Source organism: Sinocyclocheilus rhinocerous, unplaced genomic scaffold, assembly GCF_001515625.1.
Source record: "Sinocyclocheilus rhinocerous isolate Xijiao unplaced genomic scaffold, SAMN03320098_v1.1 scaffold240, whole genome shotgun sequence".
NCBI lineage: Eukaryota > Metazoa > Chordata > Actinopteri > Cypriniformes > Cyprinidae > Sinocyclocheilus > Sinocyclocheilus rhinocerous.
The window spans coordinates 931,070-948,168 of NW_015654534.1; the positions used below are offsets into that span (position 1 = coordinate 931,070).

A 17,099-nucleotide genomic window follows, 5' to 3' on the forward strand; every position below is an offset into this window, starting at 1 on the left:
CCGGCTACAAACGCAGTTAAAGTTAAGGTGATGAGTAGACTGAAGTTGGGCCCAGGTGGTTGTGCTGTGGGATGCGTTTCCCATACAATTATTTATTTGTGGCGCTCGCCACAATATCAAAACTAACCGATTTTCCAAAAGGCTTCGTTGAATAAACATGAGCACGTACTGCACGTTTAAAAATCAAAACGAGGCACGGGTGTTTTTAGATCACTGTATTTCTGAATGAAGACTCTTTAGAAAATGTTCGATGTGTGTGTGTGTGTGTGTGCGCGTTCGCCTGATCGGGAAGTTGCAGTGACAGAAACAGTTACATTCCAGATAAAGTTTGAAAGGAGTAAAACCAGTGTTAATGCTATTGAGTAGGCTAATATGGCCAAAGAAGATATTTTGTTTTATAAATAAATTGTTCATTTAAAAGCAGCCCACGATCAGCGTATTATTTTACTGTTATCCCTTATGGCTCCGACGAGGTTTTGTTCCGTCCTCCACGCTGTGACAATTCACAAAAGACTATTTTTAGCCAAGCAGCGCAGATTACGCCGGATCTGGGTCAGCGCCGCCACACGCTTGCGTCATGGTACTGTCGTGAATGCGCGTCCACAAGTGACGCAGTAGAGACGAAAATGTGGAATAGTCGTTATTTTTGTAGTTACCTTGCTGTCTATGGGAGGGTCAGAAAGCCCTCATATTCATCAAAAATATCTTAAATTGTGTTCCAACGATGAACGAAGGTCTTATGGGTTTGGAACAACACAAGAGTGAGTAATTAATGACAGAATTTTCATTTTTGGGTGAACTAACCCTTTAAACCAGCACTGCCTCCATTCAAGTTTAGGCCACTGCCACATTATAAAGCCATGCATATACTGGGCAAATGAAAATGGGCATAACACACTAGCAAAGTATAACCAGCCCTAAAAATCAGTTAGTCTAGTAATTATGTGCTTCAATGATATTCATACTTAAAGTGATAGTTCACCCAAAACTGAGAATTCTGTTATCATTTACTCACCCAGTATCATCAGTATTTTTTCCATACTATGGAAGTCAATGGCTACCATTAACTGTTTGGTTACAAACATTCTTCAAAATAACTTTTTTTGTGTTCAACAGAAGAAACAAACTCGTATAGGTTTGAAACAACTTGAGGGTGAGTAAATTATGATAATTTTTGGGTGAACTATGCCTTTAAAGCCAGAGAGAGAAACATTAAGACGCTTACCACACGAATCCTGTGCCCGATAGCCTTTGCGGGAAGGTTGCTCTTGAACTTGGCACGAACCATTCCACTGTTTCCATGAGCCCGTGTGACTTTACCCCAGATGACGCGTGTCTTGTTGGGTTTACCGCCGGGTGTTACTGTGTTCCTTCAGACAACATACAACACTCACATTAAATAACACTGCCGACTACGGACAGAAACCAAATAAGACCATCGATAGAAATGATGAAATTTGCATGCAAATGTCAATGTTTCAAAGTGCCTATTTAAGTCAACATTAAAGCCAACCCATTTTACTTCCATAATCTGACATTTCTATGTGAAACATGAGCTGAATCCAATGATGACCAAAAAAAAATAATAAAACGGACATCGGGAGATTTTTGATCATGAACTCTCAAGGTTATACATATTAGATTTTGATAAAACACATCAAAAACTTTTAGAATATCAAGCACCAATTAATCATTCAAAATAAGAGCAGAAACATGCTGCAGTTAATTGTAGTGGTCGACCGATATTGGTTTTTTGACAGCCGATGCCGATATCTTGGAAAGCAGGGTGGCCGATGGCCGATATAATTTTTATTTCAATTAATGTTTAAGAAATTTGAAATAATTTGAAAATGGATTTAAAAACAAATGTGTAAAATAAACATACTTATACTTTAGATGACAATGTATTTTTCACAAATAAATAAATATTTAATAAAAAGTCAACATTGTAACCAACAGGGCACTAAGTAATCTGGGAAGTTTGTGTGCATTGGGAATCATATTTTTTTCAAATAAAGCCAAGGTAACAGTAATTTTACACACAGCACACAGTGAAAATGACATGAATATGACAGTGATGCATAAAGCGCAGCATAATTTAAAATCACTAGTTTAAAGTTTGTCGATCGCACATCTCCAGTGAAGCTGAACTCTCCTCCTGTCAGCATTCAGTTTGCATGGACCGATCGTCACGCAGAGAACACGCGATCATGCAGGATACAAACGCACACTTCATAAGATCTCACAACTGGATTCGACTAAGTTTGCAAGGTTTGTGAAATTAAATGTTCATTAATCATTCAAAGATTTGTTCAAATGATTTTAATGCGTATTTGCTGAATGCTGACGGCAAACGAGACCATATTATAATGTCTGCTTTTCTATTACTAATAATATAAAAGCAATCGTTATAATACTTTTTTGTATACATTTTAATTCCTTTAACCGTTCTATCTGATTATTAGACAGACTACTATCCGTATTAGACAGAACTGTTAACGACGACAGAGGGAGAATGTGAGCACTGTGTGCTCAGGCGCTGCCGACAGAACTGTTAACGACGACAGAGGGAGAATGTGAGCACTGTGTGTTGTCGACACACTGTCGGCCATGGCAATATATTGGTCGACCACTAGTTAATTGTAATTCCATGTTGGCTTCAAAATCGAAGTCATGATACCAAAGAGACTCATTAATGTACTTGTCACTCACAACTGCAAAAACATTCAAGCATGGAGTCAAGTCTTTCCTCAACATGCCACTCGGCTCTTCACTGTGCAGCACTTACTTTTTTGCCTTGTAGACGTAGGCACAACGTTTGCCCAGGTAGAAGTCGACCTCTGAGCGGTTGTAGACTCCCTCTACCTTGAGCAGAGCAGTGTGCTCACGCTGGTTCCTCAGGCCACGCTTGTAGCCAGAAAAGATGGCCTTGCTCCACAGCCTAAAAGAGAGACAAGGTAAAAACAGTTTAATTATCTTTAACTTAGGGCTGTGCAAAAAATCGAATGCGATTTTCATGCGAATCTTGTCAGTAAAGGCGCTCCTGTGATTAGTAGTAAATCTCCAGCACGTGCTTTCAGATGGAGCGGCATTTACTACACAGAGCCGTAGATCACTGACAAGCTACACAAAATCGCGTTCAAAATAGAAAAAATTTCATACATCAGCCTTCTGTGGCTCATATAGTATAATATAGAAAATATGAAGCAGACTAAAGGATTGGGGGCCATGAAGATGTTGGAGCAGAGTGCTATTATCATCAATTATCAAGAGACACCGTTCTCCGTTTCAAGGTAGTCACATACTAGCTATAATGTTAAAACAATTATATTGTAATATTGTTTGTGTGCACTTTATGACAAGGTATAATAAGGTTGCAGGATTGTTTTGCACACAGTATTAAACATTAGAGCCCGACCGATATATCGTTTTGCCGATATTATCGGCCGATATGAGCATGTCGCCGATATATCGGTATCGGCGAATATGCCGCCGATATGAAATTTTTTTTACAGAACATATAACGCAGATAAAATGCTTGAAATGGTGTAATTACTTAGTTTGTCCTCCATTGTTTGCTACTGGCGACCTGGATGAAACGCTTTAAAGCTTAAGTGTATGGAATACCATTGAAACTTTGAACGGCCATATCTCCGTAACGGCGCGCGAATCCGCACCAAATTCGGGGGATCTCTTCAGCTCAAGGAACCCTCTCGAACGCGAATCGAGTGCACGTCTCGAGGCCATCTTTCGAATGAAACCACCCCCACGTCGATAGCCCCCGGGGTTCGGGAGTTACGGGTGGTTAAGTTCGCGGTCCGGCGCCGACCGATCAACGGGGCTACCGACACGCGGAGGGTGGCATTCGAGAGGGCTCCTCGAGCTGAAGGGTTCCCCCGAATTTGGTGGAGATCCGCCGGTGCGTTCGCGAGATAGTGACACCAGTCAACACTTTCACTTCAGTAAGGAGGTCTCTTGTTCAGGCAGCAGCATTCAAGCGTTGTCTTATTCGACCGTAAGTGCCCTGCGAAGTGGACTTCACATGAAATTCCACCATGATTCCAGTTCCAAGGGAACGTACACGTTACATTCAAAGGGCATTAAAGTCCGCAAGACGTGAATTTATTTTGTATTTATTTACAGAGGTATATTATGTCACACTTCACACTTCTCTAGTAAGTTTCGTCTGTGTGTGAAGACAGTAGCGCAAATCCGTGAATGAATGTTCCGAAGTGAAATAAACTTCAACGGAATAAACCCATATCGGTCGGGCTCTATTAAACATTCCTGAAACTTTCACCGACACAACTCCGAAATGAATAATATAAAAAATAATAAACTGAACAATTACACTCGCAGAAAGCATATACTTTGTGGTCAAAATGAGCTTAAAATGCTAAATAAGCCTGATTAGAGATAGTAAAGAACCTTTTTCAAAAGCATAAACATAAAATAACTTCATTCATTCAAAATCATTTGAAAAATTGCAAGTACTTTATACCCCCAGTTTGTGAAAATGTTCAATAGTCAGAAAATGTGAAAAAATATTTGTTAAACACAGTTTAACGTATGATCTGATATTTATTGTTTTATTTTTAATTAGTTTTTGTAAATAAGTTTGTTATAATCCTATTTTGCTCTGTTTACTATTTGCAATAGTTACCACTTACTTTTCAAATAGTGCGATTTTTGGTTAATTGTAGGCCTATTAATAAACTAGGGTAAGTTTGATCCTCAAACATTATTGTAATTATTAATTATGATAGGCCTAATAATTTATGGAAACCACAACAATTAAAAAACAAAATATACCCGTTTTTAAATTTGTAGATAATCACAAGTGAGATTCATTGTCATTTTGACCACTGAACTAGGAAATGTCCCCGGTTTTCATTTCAGAAATCTGGTCACCTTAATCTAAAAGTGCAAACTAACCAAAAAATGAGATGTTATTTATACAGCCAAATATATTCTATTAGCTTATATATTATAGCAAACCAGACTTTTACAATTGTACTAAAAGGCCTTTACTTGCTAAAATGTATAATCTATAAATTAGATGACAGAAGACATGTAGTAAATTGTTTTTTTTTTTCAGCAAAGTTTGATCATGTTGAACATTTCTAGGTTTTATAGTATTAAATGCATTCGTTATCACACTGAACTACACATCAGTTCACATTTACATTAGTGACAGCTTTTGTGTCTCACCTTCCAGGCATGATGATGCTTTGACCAGGTCAGACCTAAAATGACAAAAATTACAATAACATTTAGCCATATACAGTCCCCCATTGTACGAGAATTATTGAATATACACACATATGCTACATCTGCACTACATTAGCATCGGAGCTGCTGCATGTTTATCCTCATCGCCAAGTTACGCTGCTCACTTCTTATACGTTAGACGTAGTTCATAGTTATTACGTCTTCAAAACAAGCTTATCACAGTAGAAACCAACAAAACTGAGAAACTAAAATGCATGTTTTGACAATAATAAGGAGAAATGAGCTCCGGATAAGAGTTTAGCCTGAGCCGACTGCGTCCAACAATCCGTTTCAAATCCAAAGCATCTTCTGTCAAACAAAGCAGAACTCCGAGGAACGTGGACTTCAGGTGTATTTTTATCAATACTGGCAGAAATTGTGGTTTAGTTTACATAACGCAAGACTAAAATGTCGCATTTTTAAAAGTCGAGCTCAGAAAAGCTCACCTGATTCTGTCTCAAAAATGGAGGAAAGACCGCTCGCAAGGAACGCTGGGGAAATGTTAGCAGCGGTGTCTGAAAATCTGCCTGACTGAAATGAAAGCGGTTTTTTTTCGCATTCAAATTATAACACTTTTCCAGTTCCCCCTAAATCACCAACAACAACAATAACAACATAATTAAATGTGTTCTTTAAATTATTCTTCAATTAATCATTCCTTACGAAAATGAACCATGGTTTTGCTACTCTAACCATAGTTTAACAATACAGTATGTCTACATGTAGTAAAACTGTGGTTATACAAATAATCGATACACCAAAAAAACATGGTTACTACACTTTTAAAACACCATGGTTAATTTTCACAAGGTATTTGCTTTCATTTTAACAATTGTATTTTTTTTTGTAGTGTACATATATCACCTTTTCACATATTATTTCTATTATTTATTTAGTTTTATTTCTACATTCTACCTTAAACAGTGCAAAATACATATGCACACTTTTACATATAAAGACATATATAAGTATTTATAATTTAGGCTATATAATATAAGTTGTTAATATAAACAAGACATTATAGGCATAACATTTTATTCTCATCTGTGTGTTTGCTCAGAACAGTGGGACCTTTCCAAAAGCACCAGGGTGTCTGTGTTCAACACACACACACACACACACACACACACTTTTTTAGACTTTAATTAGGCTTTTATTAGCCTACCACTAAAGGAAGACATTTGAAAAGTTTTTAGGAAGTCCCCGAAGGGATGTTTTTGTTTTTTAATTAATCGGATGTATAGCTTCACTTCTGTGAACAGCTGTTTCAACTGTTAATAATGGAGAAAGGTCTTAATGGATAACCAATTATTCATATACAGTATCAAACTCAGACAAGACGTTTAACAACAATCTTTTGCGTTCTTTATAGAAAATATTAAATGCAGTCATATTGCCCATAAAAATGCTCCAGATGTTATCCAGTGGCTTGGCTTTTACATCACATGGAAGGACATTAGAACCATATCACGTATTATATTTTATTTTTATGGAAAAGGAAACTGTGAACCCTGAAAATAATTACTTCTTTTTAGGTTTTGGAGTGGTTGTATTCAGGGGCGGATTTAGTGAATTGGGGGCCCCAGGCAAAATATAGTAATGGGGCCCTACACATCTGCACACATTTTCCTAGATCAACCTTGAGGTTCCTTTTTTGTTGTGATGCTTGCTGCTGCACAATGGTGCCTCATAGTTGTGTCCAATGTTTCTACATTTTTCATGTACATGTTATAATGACTTTCTTTCATGTTGTAGACCACGAAATAGCAACTAAAAAAAACCAAAATAAATTATAAAATGATAAACCTCACAACTGAGCGTTTAAACCAGGGGTGAGCCAGAAGTATAAATTATTATATTCATTTAAAACGGGGTTATGTGGGTGGATTTTCGCATTGAACAAAAACTACAGACTGGATTATTGAAAATGAACATTCATTCTCTGCCAGTAGGAGGCGCTTTTGGAACGTCAGAAATATAGAATGAGAAAAGTGTGAAAAAATATAGCCTATATTGACGAGGAAAGTCCACTGATGAGTTACCAGCGGAAGCCTGTGTGCAAAGGCTGTCTAATTCTAAACTTTAAAATACATTTATTTTTAGTTAGTAAAAAAATAATGAAAAGGCAATTATACATTTACACACCTAAGGACTATATCAACCAAAAAAGTAACTGCGTATGTGTCCTCTACATGGTTCCTTCTTATAAATGAGTAGGCGGCATTTAAAACCATTATAAACATATAATACACACTGTTTCTCAATATTTAATTACACCCTTGGCTTTTGGGGGCCCAAGGCGGTCACCTACCTTTGCCTACTGGGTAAGTCCGCCCCTGGTTGTATTTCCATCTGCGTTCTCCTCTGTTGTTTCCTCAGCATCATCCTTGTTCTTGCTGTCCTTCTTGGATCTGAAGGGATTCTTAAGCTGCAAACAAATGACACACATTAGTAAAACAGAATTTAGTTTAATAAGTAAGTATTTGTAGCCCACTCATACAGAGGAAAAAATACCTTTTTAAGTATGTTTGATTTCATCACCTTTAACTTCTCTCTGAAGGTCAATTCTAGATCCTCCTGTATTGACACATCGTGACTCTTCCGTTCAATCTTGACATATTCGATGGAAATTTCTTTGCCAGCAAGTCAAAAACTTGACTGACCAGCAGCTCTGTCAAATGATCCACCACTGTCAGACCAAAATCCTCTTCTTTGATGATGAAGGGCATCACTGGAGTATTTTCAGGGAGCGTTGCAGGACAGGGCAAAGTGGAGGACACAAAAAGCCGCTGCACGAGTTCCTCCACAAAATAATGGAGAAAATCTCTAGCTGCCGTTCTGACCTCCTTCGAGACACTCGTCTAGTTCATTAAATCTGCGAGCCTTTGATGCAGACGCTCTGAGGCTGCGTAACTGTTGTCCTACGAGCTGAAGTGACCGCTGCACTTCGACATATATAAAGCGGTCATCAGTGAGTCAAAAAAGGTGGTCTTTGGCCTGTTACTGCATGAGGGATGATTTGACTCCAGCAGGACAAGTGATATTCCACCCTCAGACGACTCAAAAGCCGGCTGCAGAACTGGGACAGGCCCAGTTTCCCAGATTCTGGATGCTGCAGTGGGATTGTTTGACCAGGCGCTAATGACATCCTCCACAATGTAATCAATTACATTACTTGTGACCTCCACCAAATGGCTCGGGCTGAGAGCACATGGGAGTTTGCCTTCTATTGCAGCAATAACCGTGCTGATGGCTGTCGTGGCCACTGCGCGGGAGATGTGGCAATGTAAAACATTCATCCTTCGGATGACACCAGTGATCAGTCATTCCCCAATATCAGTGCAGGAATCGTCAGGACAGAAGTAAACGAAGCATGGTGACGAGGCTGCATTGATCTTCAGCACGCTGTGGTGCATCACCGCATTCACCCGATGAAGAACTTCCTCCACCACAATGCCAGCGAGATCAGAGGAACGTGAATTATCTTTACCCAGAGAGTCGCTGAAATCACAGTCAGCACTACTGAGGAGACCATCCACCGTGATCCCAAAAAAGGGATTCAAGCGGATACACATATGGAAGTTGTTCCATCTTCAGGATCACTGGTCTTTCTAATGTGTCCTGCTGAATATTCTCAGTGGATGAGGATGTCAATGGCCTGTTTGCGTTCACAACTGCATATGGAGCCATGCCTACTATCTTAGACCGTTTTGGTATTAAATCAGTTGTAGATGTGGCAGCTGACGTTGCAATGGAAGCCAGCATTTGATAGATTTGCTGTCTGGAGAACTTTGTGGAAAAAAAGCAAAATGAGTTTTAGTTCTCATGACGTGAGCTGGTTTTTATCACTTTAAGTTTATGGTATTTTCAAACCTGTAGGTCGTTTGCTTTGTTTCAAAATGGGGATTTGATTTGTTACAGTGTTGCATTCTCTTTGATTCAGTACACTTTCATAGGGCGACATTTCAATGCGAATGTGTTTATGTAAGTCACATGTGAGTAAACCTGTGCCCTCTGCTAATTAGCAATCATCCATCTGGAAGGGTTGTCAAGTTAGCACTATGGACTAGCTGTCATTACACACACATATACAAATCTATAAAATACTTGATTCCTGCTCTAACTGATCAATTATATTTCTAATTTTAAACGTTACAGATTTCCATATCAGCGCATAATGATTTAATAACTCCAACATATATCCAGCTTTATCCACATACACTTTTATGGTGTATTAATTAATATGGACTTACCGGATAGCTCAATGCTGCCTGTATCACTTTTAAATTCCTGAAAAATAGATAGTTGTTAAAGGGGTCATATGATGCTGCTAAAAAGAACATTATTTTGTGTATTTATCTGTGAGTCAGAACTCACACAGGATCAGGAAACAGTCCTCCATAAAATGCGGAACGTGCGGGCTTGAGTGAGCGGTGGCCGGAGGGCTTGAGAACGGTGCGGCCGGCGGGCTTGCGGCAACCACATGTGACGACCCCGGGCTGGACTCCGCTGTTTTTAAGTCACATGACATTTGAATGTCCATCCAAATCTCTTTTTCCCACTGTCACCCTCACACACCTGTTGAAGTGCTTCAGAAATTGCTCTATTAACCTCATTTATAAGCATCTCTTCTCAAGGGGGATATTTTTCAGCATATTTGTTAAGTAAATTAGATATTTTTATTCGCAATTTAACTTTGTCTAACGTAGTTTTAATGTAAATTGAGAAAATATCAATGTTTCCATGGCAACGCTGTACAACAGTGGAATTGCAGTAATGTATTTCCCCATTGGGATTTTTTATAGATAGTAGCATCAATAATATGATTGCAGTTATTTATTTATTTGAAGTTTTTATTGTAGTATAGTTGTATTTATGTATAAATAACAAAATGATTTCTTCTTTTCAGAAAATGAATACAGCAATATTTTACGGAAAGGCCAATAGGAAGAGTGCAGAGTTAGCTCTTCCATGTGATGAGAGTGAGGATGAGTTAGCCTAAATGTTAAATGTTAAATGTGCATTTAAATAGAAAAGAAAATCATAATTTTATAGAAAAACTACTTCTTTTTTTTTTTTTACCATTTCCATTGTGGCAAATTGATGAACAGAGGTGTGACATGTGTTCTTTTTGGCTCATTAAAGATTAATCTTGCAGCGGCATTTTGGATTAATTGTAGAGGTTTGATATAAGTGGCTGGAAGACCTGCCAAGAGAGCATTGCAATAGTCCAGCCTGGACAGAACAAGAGCTTGAACATATAGCAACGTTTCCCTAAGTACAAAATTCGCATTTAGAAGATATAAGCGTTCAACGCTTTTAATTAGTCACTTTTTTTCCTTATATAAAAAAACCGCTATTGGCTAATTTAAAAAAGGGGGCGGGACTGCTCGATATGTCCCGCCCTGTCTTCCTGTTTCAGTTGAAATTACGTCACCACATAGGCCCTGTCCCAAATGGAACACTTCACGTGCACTTGCGGTCTTACTGACTGACAATGGCCGCCGCGTGCGCGTGTCCGTTAAGTCCACGAGAGTTTAGCTCTAACCCTAATCAAGCACACCTGAGCATGCTAATCAATGTCTTCAGGATCATTAGAAAATCACAGGTAGGTGAGTTTGATCAGGGTTGGAGTTAAACTCTGCAGCGCATTGGATCTCCAGGGCAAGATTTGAGGAACCCTGCCGTAGGGTGTCCCATTCGTCATTTTAGCGTTCAGAAGGGTGCTCGCGAGCGCCCCCTTTGAGGCCGTTATGCGCCCTCGATCCGCACTTCTGCTGAGCCCGCACTGCGGCGAGCTCCGCAGCAGACTTCTACCCGACAGTCAAAGCGGCATTACGTCATGAAAGTGCGGACTCAGAGGAAGACCACGAGGGTTTAGGGTGCCATTTGGGACAGGGCCACAGAATAACGCTGCGTGTATTGAGGTATTGAGGCACTTCAGGGGTCCTTTAACTACCAGTCGATTCGCTTTCTAGCGACCTTTATTTTGAAGTGAGTCGTTTCCGGTGGGCGTGGCGCTACGTCTCCGTTCACTCTGCTGCCATTTTAGTGCGCGGTGAGGGGCGAGCGGCCGCACAAATAAACAATGCTGCAATAGTCACAGTCTGCGCTTAGTTTATTTGTGATAGTAGAGCAGTCGACGTTTCTTTACTCGGATCGCACTCCTATTCCATCATGTCCACCGAAACTCCATCGGACCAGGTGAAGTAAAGACATTTGTGGAGTGCTTGAGATCGAGCGCTTGTGTTTGCGGCCTAACGTTAGCTGTCGAGGTCGCTCCTGAGGCGGACTGTTGTGTCGACATTCACCGGTTTATTACACATCTTACGTAGAATGCGTCGAGTGTTTGTAATAAGTTAGTGAAACTGTTGAGGTAACGTTAGTCATCGATGTAATGTTGTTGTTCAGGGGATGGCGATACTGTGACTGCAGCGCAACACCACGATGCTATTGTTTGTTACTTTCACCAGTGTTTACAGCAGCACTCCGAGTTAGTAATTTACTGATACCAAGATTTATTCCGAGTGAACAATGAAGCTTTAAATGAAATTGGTTTTTGGTGTGAAAATGTTCTCTATAAAGGCAGCTTTCGAAGTTTTGAAATAGAACAGCTCGATTTTAGGAGTTATGTTGTATAACGTGTTTTTGGTCGCCTAGATCGGTAGTTTTCAATACTTAAATCCTCAGTACTGCACAGTGCCTACCTCTCTGTTTTTTTTAATAGACAAACTTGGTTTATAGCATTAGTTTTATATCCTTAGTTGAGACTCCAAGACGTGAACTTAATGTTTTAAGAGAGATTTGCAGCTCTTCAGGGCAAACGTTGAGAGCGCTCGACTTTGAGATTGACTGAAAATATGGATATGTACTTGCATTTCTCCAATGTCACCTGAAGCACATAGCATTCATATCACACGTTTCTTTATCCCTTCAACAGGCGGCGGAGTACATCCCAGAGAAGGTGAAGAAAGCAGAGAAGAAGTTGGAAGAAAATCCGTATGACCTCGACGCTTGGAGCATACTGATTCGTGAAGCACAGGTTTAGTGACACAGGGTTGCATTCCTTTTTACCTGGGGTAACGTGTTTTGGGAGGGAACGGGAGGGTCTCTGACAGCACATCTGATGCTGTTTCATGTAAACGGTCTTAGGGACGTACCTTATGATTCTGTATGTAAATTAATTTTACTTCTTTTAGAATCAACCCATAGACAAAGCAAGGAAGACATATGAGCGACTTGTCGCCCAGTTTCCCAGTTCGGGCAGATTCTGGAAGCTATACATTGAAGCTGAGGTTATACTTTATTTTAATTATTTTTCATATCTGTGCATGACAATGCTTCTCCCCATTTTGATCAACAATGTGATATTCACACAACACCAACAATGCACAATAATCGCAGGGCGTAAAGGGAAACTCATAGCTTGTATCATTTAGGGGTTCTCAAGTCATTCTTTTCCTTATTCTTTTCAGTTTTATGAGGTGATATTGTTGCATGTTTTATCTGCAACAGCATTAAAACAATTTTAATGGTATTGGAGTGCTTTAGCCTTTATTACTTGTGTCAATTTCTTGCCTCCTGTGTCATTTCTTTGAGGTTGTTTGTAATTAATTATTCAAGATTTTGTCCATATTAGCGTCTGTTTTTCTCTTGTCCCTCATTCCATATTATACATGTGAGTCGTAGTCTAGCATGCACACTAGGCCACACATTAACTAGTTTGTCTAAATCCTGAGGCAAATTCTATGGTATTTTACAAGTGCACACTCGCTCCACAAAATGCAACACCTGGCCACATACTATACTTTTACATTTACAGATATTTCTGTAAGGGAATATGAAAAAAGCATTATAAATATAGGTGTGCAGTTTAGGAACAGATTAAGTATTATGATGGTAAGTAACATCTTACAAGTAACATTTAGATGCACACGTTACCTAACTAACTTCACATTGACTACTGCAGTCGCTTATGGTTGTATGTTAAGGTTTTTGACTTTTTGCCGCTCAAGTTGGCAAACAATCTTTTTTTTTTTCCTTTGGGTGCAAATGTGACCCTGGAGCACAAAACCAGTCTTAAATCGCTTGGGTATATTTTTAGCAATAGCCAAAAAAAAACATCGTATGGGTCAAAATTATCGATTTTTCTTTTATGCCAAAAATCATTAGGATATTAAGTAAAGATCATGTTCCATTATCCTAACAAACCATACATCAATGTAAAGCTTACTTATTCAGCTTTCAGATTTAAAAAAATTGACCCTTATGACTGGTTTTGTGGTCCAGGGTCACAAATGATGCAACGTCGCTAAGAAAACTTCTTGGTGGAGGGTGGTCTCGGTGATTTTTATTTTTTGTTTTCCCCTCTGCTTAATTGATCGTTATAGTTGACCCTTTGCTAAGCCCCGCCCTTAAACATTACTGGCTAAGCCCCGCCCTTAAACATTACTGACCAATCCCACCTTTGCAAATGCTGCCATCCATCATTTCTCAAATAAGCTTTTGCTTTTTCCTAATATAAATTTATGCAGGAAATTATCCAAAAATGTTGATGTTGGTGAATCATTTATAGTAGTGAAACACGGTACACAGATGAGTTTTTCCTTTTCCAATCCAAAACTGTCAGGCCTCATTCCCAAATATGTATAATATCAGTAAAAGAACCTACATTTGCTTCAAAATAAATTAATGTTACTAACTTGATGTCATTTTTGAAGTGATCCATTTCAACAGTTTGCAGTAATATTGTGAATGCATTGTAAAAACATTCCGTTCAATTACTCACAAAAACATTTTCTTTCGAGTTGAAGTATTTGTGATTTGCAGTCTCGATAGATTTTAATCGTTGCTGCATCCAAAAGATAAAATCCATTGTATTTAGGCCTGTCGCAATAATCAATATATCGACTTAACGCGCAATATATGTACATGACCTCAATAATTTTTGGTGACGCAATATATCGCCCATTATATTTACATAAAAATTAATGTCACCATGGTTTGTACATTCCACTTGCGCCTGTGTCTTTTGCAGCTTCTCGTACATAACGTGGTGTAGTCGGTGCTAGTTCAAATTTAAAAAATGCTTCTACAAACAAAGTTTAATCTGCAGATATGAGTATTGTCATTATTTCAGACCGAGTAAGGAAAATTTCCAATCCATTTTTAGCACTCTGAGCACATTTTATTTGCATTAATTTCTATGGGATGTTCTGTAAAGCTGGTCTCTGCAATCAGTTGGGATGGACCTTAGTGAAGGGTCAGTTAGCATTGTATTTCCAATCACATATCCACAAAATTTTCTCTCCAAAAAAAAAAAAGGTTAAAAAAAAGAGCTGTGGTTAATTATATATAATATTATCGGTTTTCTTCGATTCCAATTTTTTTCCCGTCAATTATAAACATTCTATTTTTTTTGCTGTTGTCACCTCGATTTAACTTTAAAAGGGTCTGGAAAATTATATTTAATGTGATTCAGTATACTTAATTGAAATAGTATTCACCTTATTTTGCAATGTGGAAATAAGCTGTTTTCTTTGAGTGTTCAAGACTTCTGATTCACTAGCCGCTCTAAATAACTAGAAGAATAACAAAGTGCTGTAAACAGTAAAAGCGATACAAACCAGTGTGTTTATGATTGTGATAATGAGTTAAAATAACAAATACCAGTTTGCAATATCAAGCAGTATAACTGTTTTTGTGCAGCTAAAATAACTGGAGGTGAATGGCAGCGGAAGCCTCACACATTCAGGCTGCTCTTAAGTCAAAAATAAGGTGGATATTAGAACAGTCACGGACAAACGACTGAAGTGTTTATGCACTCATCTGGATCAGATTACTTACAGTATGATTGAGCATTTCCAGTCTTGAAATTAATTGCTATTTGATTGTTCTTCAGGCTTCTCCACCTTTAGTCAAAACTGCTTGGTTTTGACAAAACCGTTTTTTTACCGCTACTGTAATAAAATGCACTGCAACAACTTCGGCTTGTCATTGTAATGTGCATCGTAATTTGTGTCAGTGTGTGTGCATGCGTGCGTCTGTCTGAGGCATGGAGACGGCAGTCCCGCAGTGATCGTGCCCCAGAGCCATTCTGCCTCAATACCAGTATTTTTCACACTGTGTCACGCTGAGTTTTGCTTTCGTTTGGAGCTGTTGAGTGGTTGGTTAAGTATGTCAGGCTGTCACCATTTGCTCTGGAGCGCAGACACACTGCCAGCCACCTCTTACAGCTGATCTCAGCTATATTAATGCCATTTAACCTTCTGAAGAGCCACAGAGATGATCTGAAATGGCCTTAATGGGTTAGTTGACCCCGGAATGAAAATGCTGTCATTATTTGCTCAAGCTCATGTCATTCCGAACCTGTATGACGTTCCTCTGTGGAACAAAATAGACATTTGGAAAAAAAATTTTGTTTTGGCTGTGCAATGAAAGTGAACGGGGACCATTTGATTCCCACTGACTTGCATTATATGGAGAGAAAAAATGGAATTTTTGTTGTTGTTTGTTTCCTCTGCTTTTATGTTCTATAGTAGAAAGTACTTCGTACAGGTTACAGCATGAGGGTGAGTAAATGATAACAACTATCCTTTTAATGATAACAACAGCCATATTATCTAATGTTGCAATTTGACCTGTTTTCTGTTAACAAAAATGTTTTTTTCTTCTAATATTACTACACTAGAATGTAGTACAATTGCACAGACAATTAAGAATGAACATAATTCATTCAGCTAAAAAAATCTGTTTTTTTCATTTGTTGTTATCAGTGAAAATGCTTAAGTCCCTGATGGCCTGTTTGATACTAGGCAATCGTTTCTGGGTAAACTATAAAAAAAAAAGATGGCCCAACAGGATAGTTACACAATCCTACAGAGCTTCTGTACCTCTGAAACATTTAGTGAAATCATAATTTGCACTAGCTATTTGAGTACTTGGGAGAATGTTCACACAAAGTTGTTGTTTGTCTTCAGGAATGCATTTGCATTTATATTTGATCAGAATACTGAAACTTGTGACTTTTAGTTTTAGGCCGGTTACCAGAATCACTTGCCCTATCAGTTTTGTACTAAATCATGCATCCCATGATATGTTTATTCCTTGCAAATGTAAACATCTGGATTTCTGGATTTTATTGAAGATTTCTTGTAAATCATTATTATTATAACTGGGTAATCAATTAAGATTTTGTGGAGGAAATTGTCTGAATGACCATCAGTATAAGAAAACAAACGTTTTGCACGGTAAAGCATGTTTATGAATTTATAGCTGTGCAAGCCCATTTCCGCCACAGGATAAAAAAATTGACTTTTTATCTCACAATTCTGACTTTTATTCTAGCAGTTCCAACTTTTTTTCTAGCAATTCAGAGAAAAAGTCAGAATTCTGAGATATGAACTGAGAATTCTGACTTTTTCCTCAACATCCTAAATTTACACCTCACAATTCTTTTTTGTCACTAGAAAAAAAAAAAAAAAAAATATTTGTGACTTTTTCACAATTATTAAAGTCAGACTTGCAAGTTAGTTTTTTATTTCGGAGAAAAAAAAAGTTAAAAAATTGCCAGATGTTTATAACTCGCAATCTTTTATAAACGCAGAATCGTGAGGAAAAGGGTCTGCATTGTGAGTTGAGTTGCAGTTACCTTTTTTATTATTATTTTTTTTTTTTTAAGATTTATTTTTGGCGTTTTATGCCTTTTTATTTAGATAGGACAGTAGGTCGACAGGAAGTAAAGTGGGTGAGAGAGAGAGAGAGGGGGGTAGGATCGGGAAAGGTCCACGAGCCGGGACTCGAACTCGGGACGCCCGAAGCGCAAAGGC

General features: G+C 38.4%; 2 protein-coding genes and 1 pseudogene across 2 annotated transcripts in view; 1 reads left to right on the forward strand and 2 right to left on the reverse strand.

Annotated features, from left to right (window-relative positions):
• Positions 1–5,779, reverse strand: part of LOC107717624 (60S ribosomal protein L35a) — a 7,186-nt gene extending 1,407 nt beyond the window's left edge. Inside the window, exons 1-4 of the mRNA XM_016524434.1 lie at positions 5,718–5,779; positions 5,212–5,246; positions 2,789–2,941; positions 1,226–1,370 (exon numbers count right to left, since the gene is read on the reverse strand). Coding sequence (XP_016379920.1) covers positions 1,226–1,370; positions 2,789–2,941; positions 5,212–5,222 — 309 coding nt within the window. The 5' untranslated portion in view covers positions 5,223–5,246; positions 5,718–5,779. The remainder of the gene's footprint in view (positions 1–1,225; positions 1,371–2,788; positions 2,942–5,211; positions 5,247–5,717) is intronic.
• Positions 5,780–7,588: 1,809 nt separating this feature from the next.
• Positions 7,589–10,061, reverse strand: LOC107717601 (uncharacterized; annotated as a pseudogene).
• Positions 10,062–11,279: 1,218 nt separating this feature from the next.
• Positions 11,280–17,099, forward strand: part of LOC107717625 (cleavage stimulation factor subunit 3) — a 17,475-nt gene continuing 11,655 nt past the window's right edge. Inside the window, exons 1-3 of the mRNA XM_016524435.1 lie at positions 11,280–11,475; positions 12,212–12,313; positions 12,471–12,566. Of these exons, the coding sequence (XP_016379921.1) occupies positions 11,449–11,475; positions 12,212–12,313; positions 12,471–12,566 (225 nt within the window). The 5' untranslated portion in view covers positions 11,280–11,448. The remainder of the gene's footprint in view (positions 11,476–12,211; positions 12,314–12,470; positions 12,567–17,099) is intronic.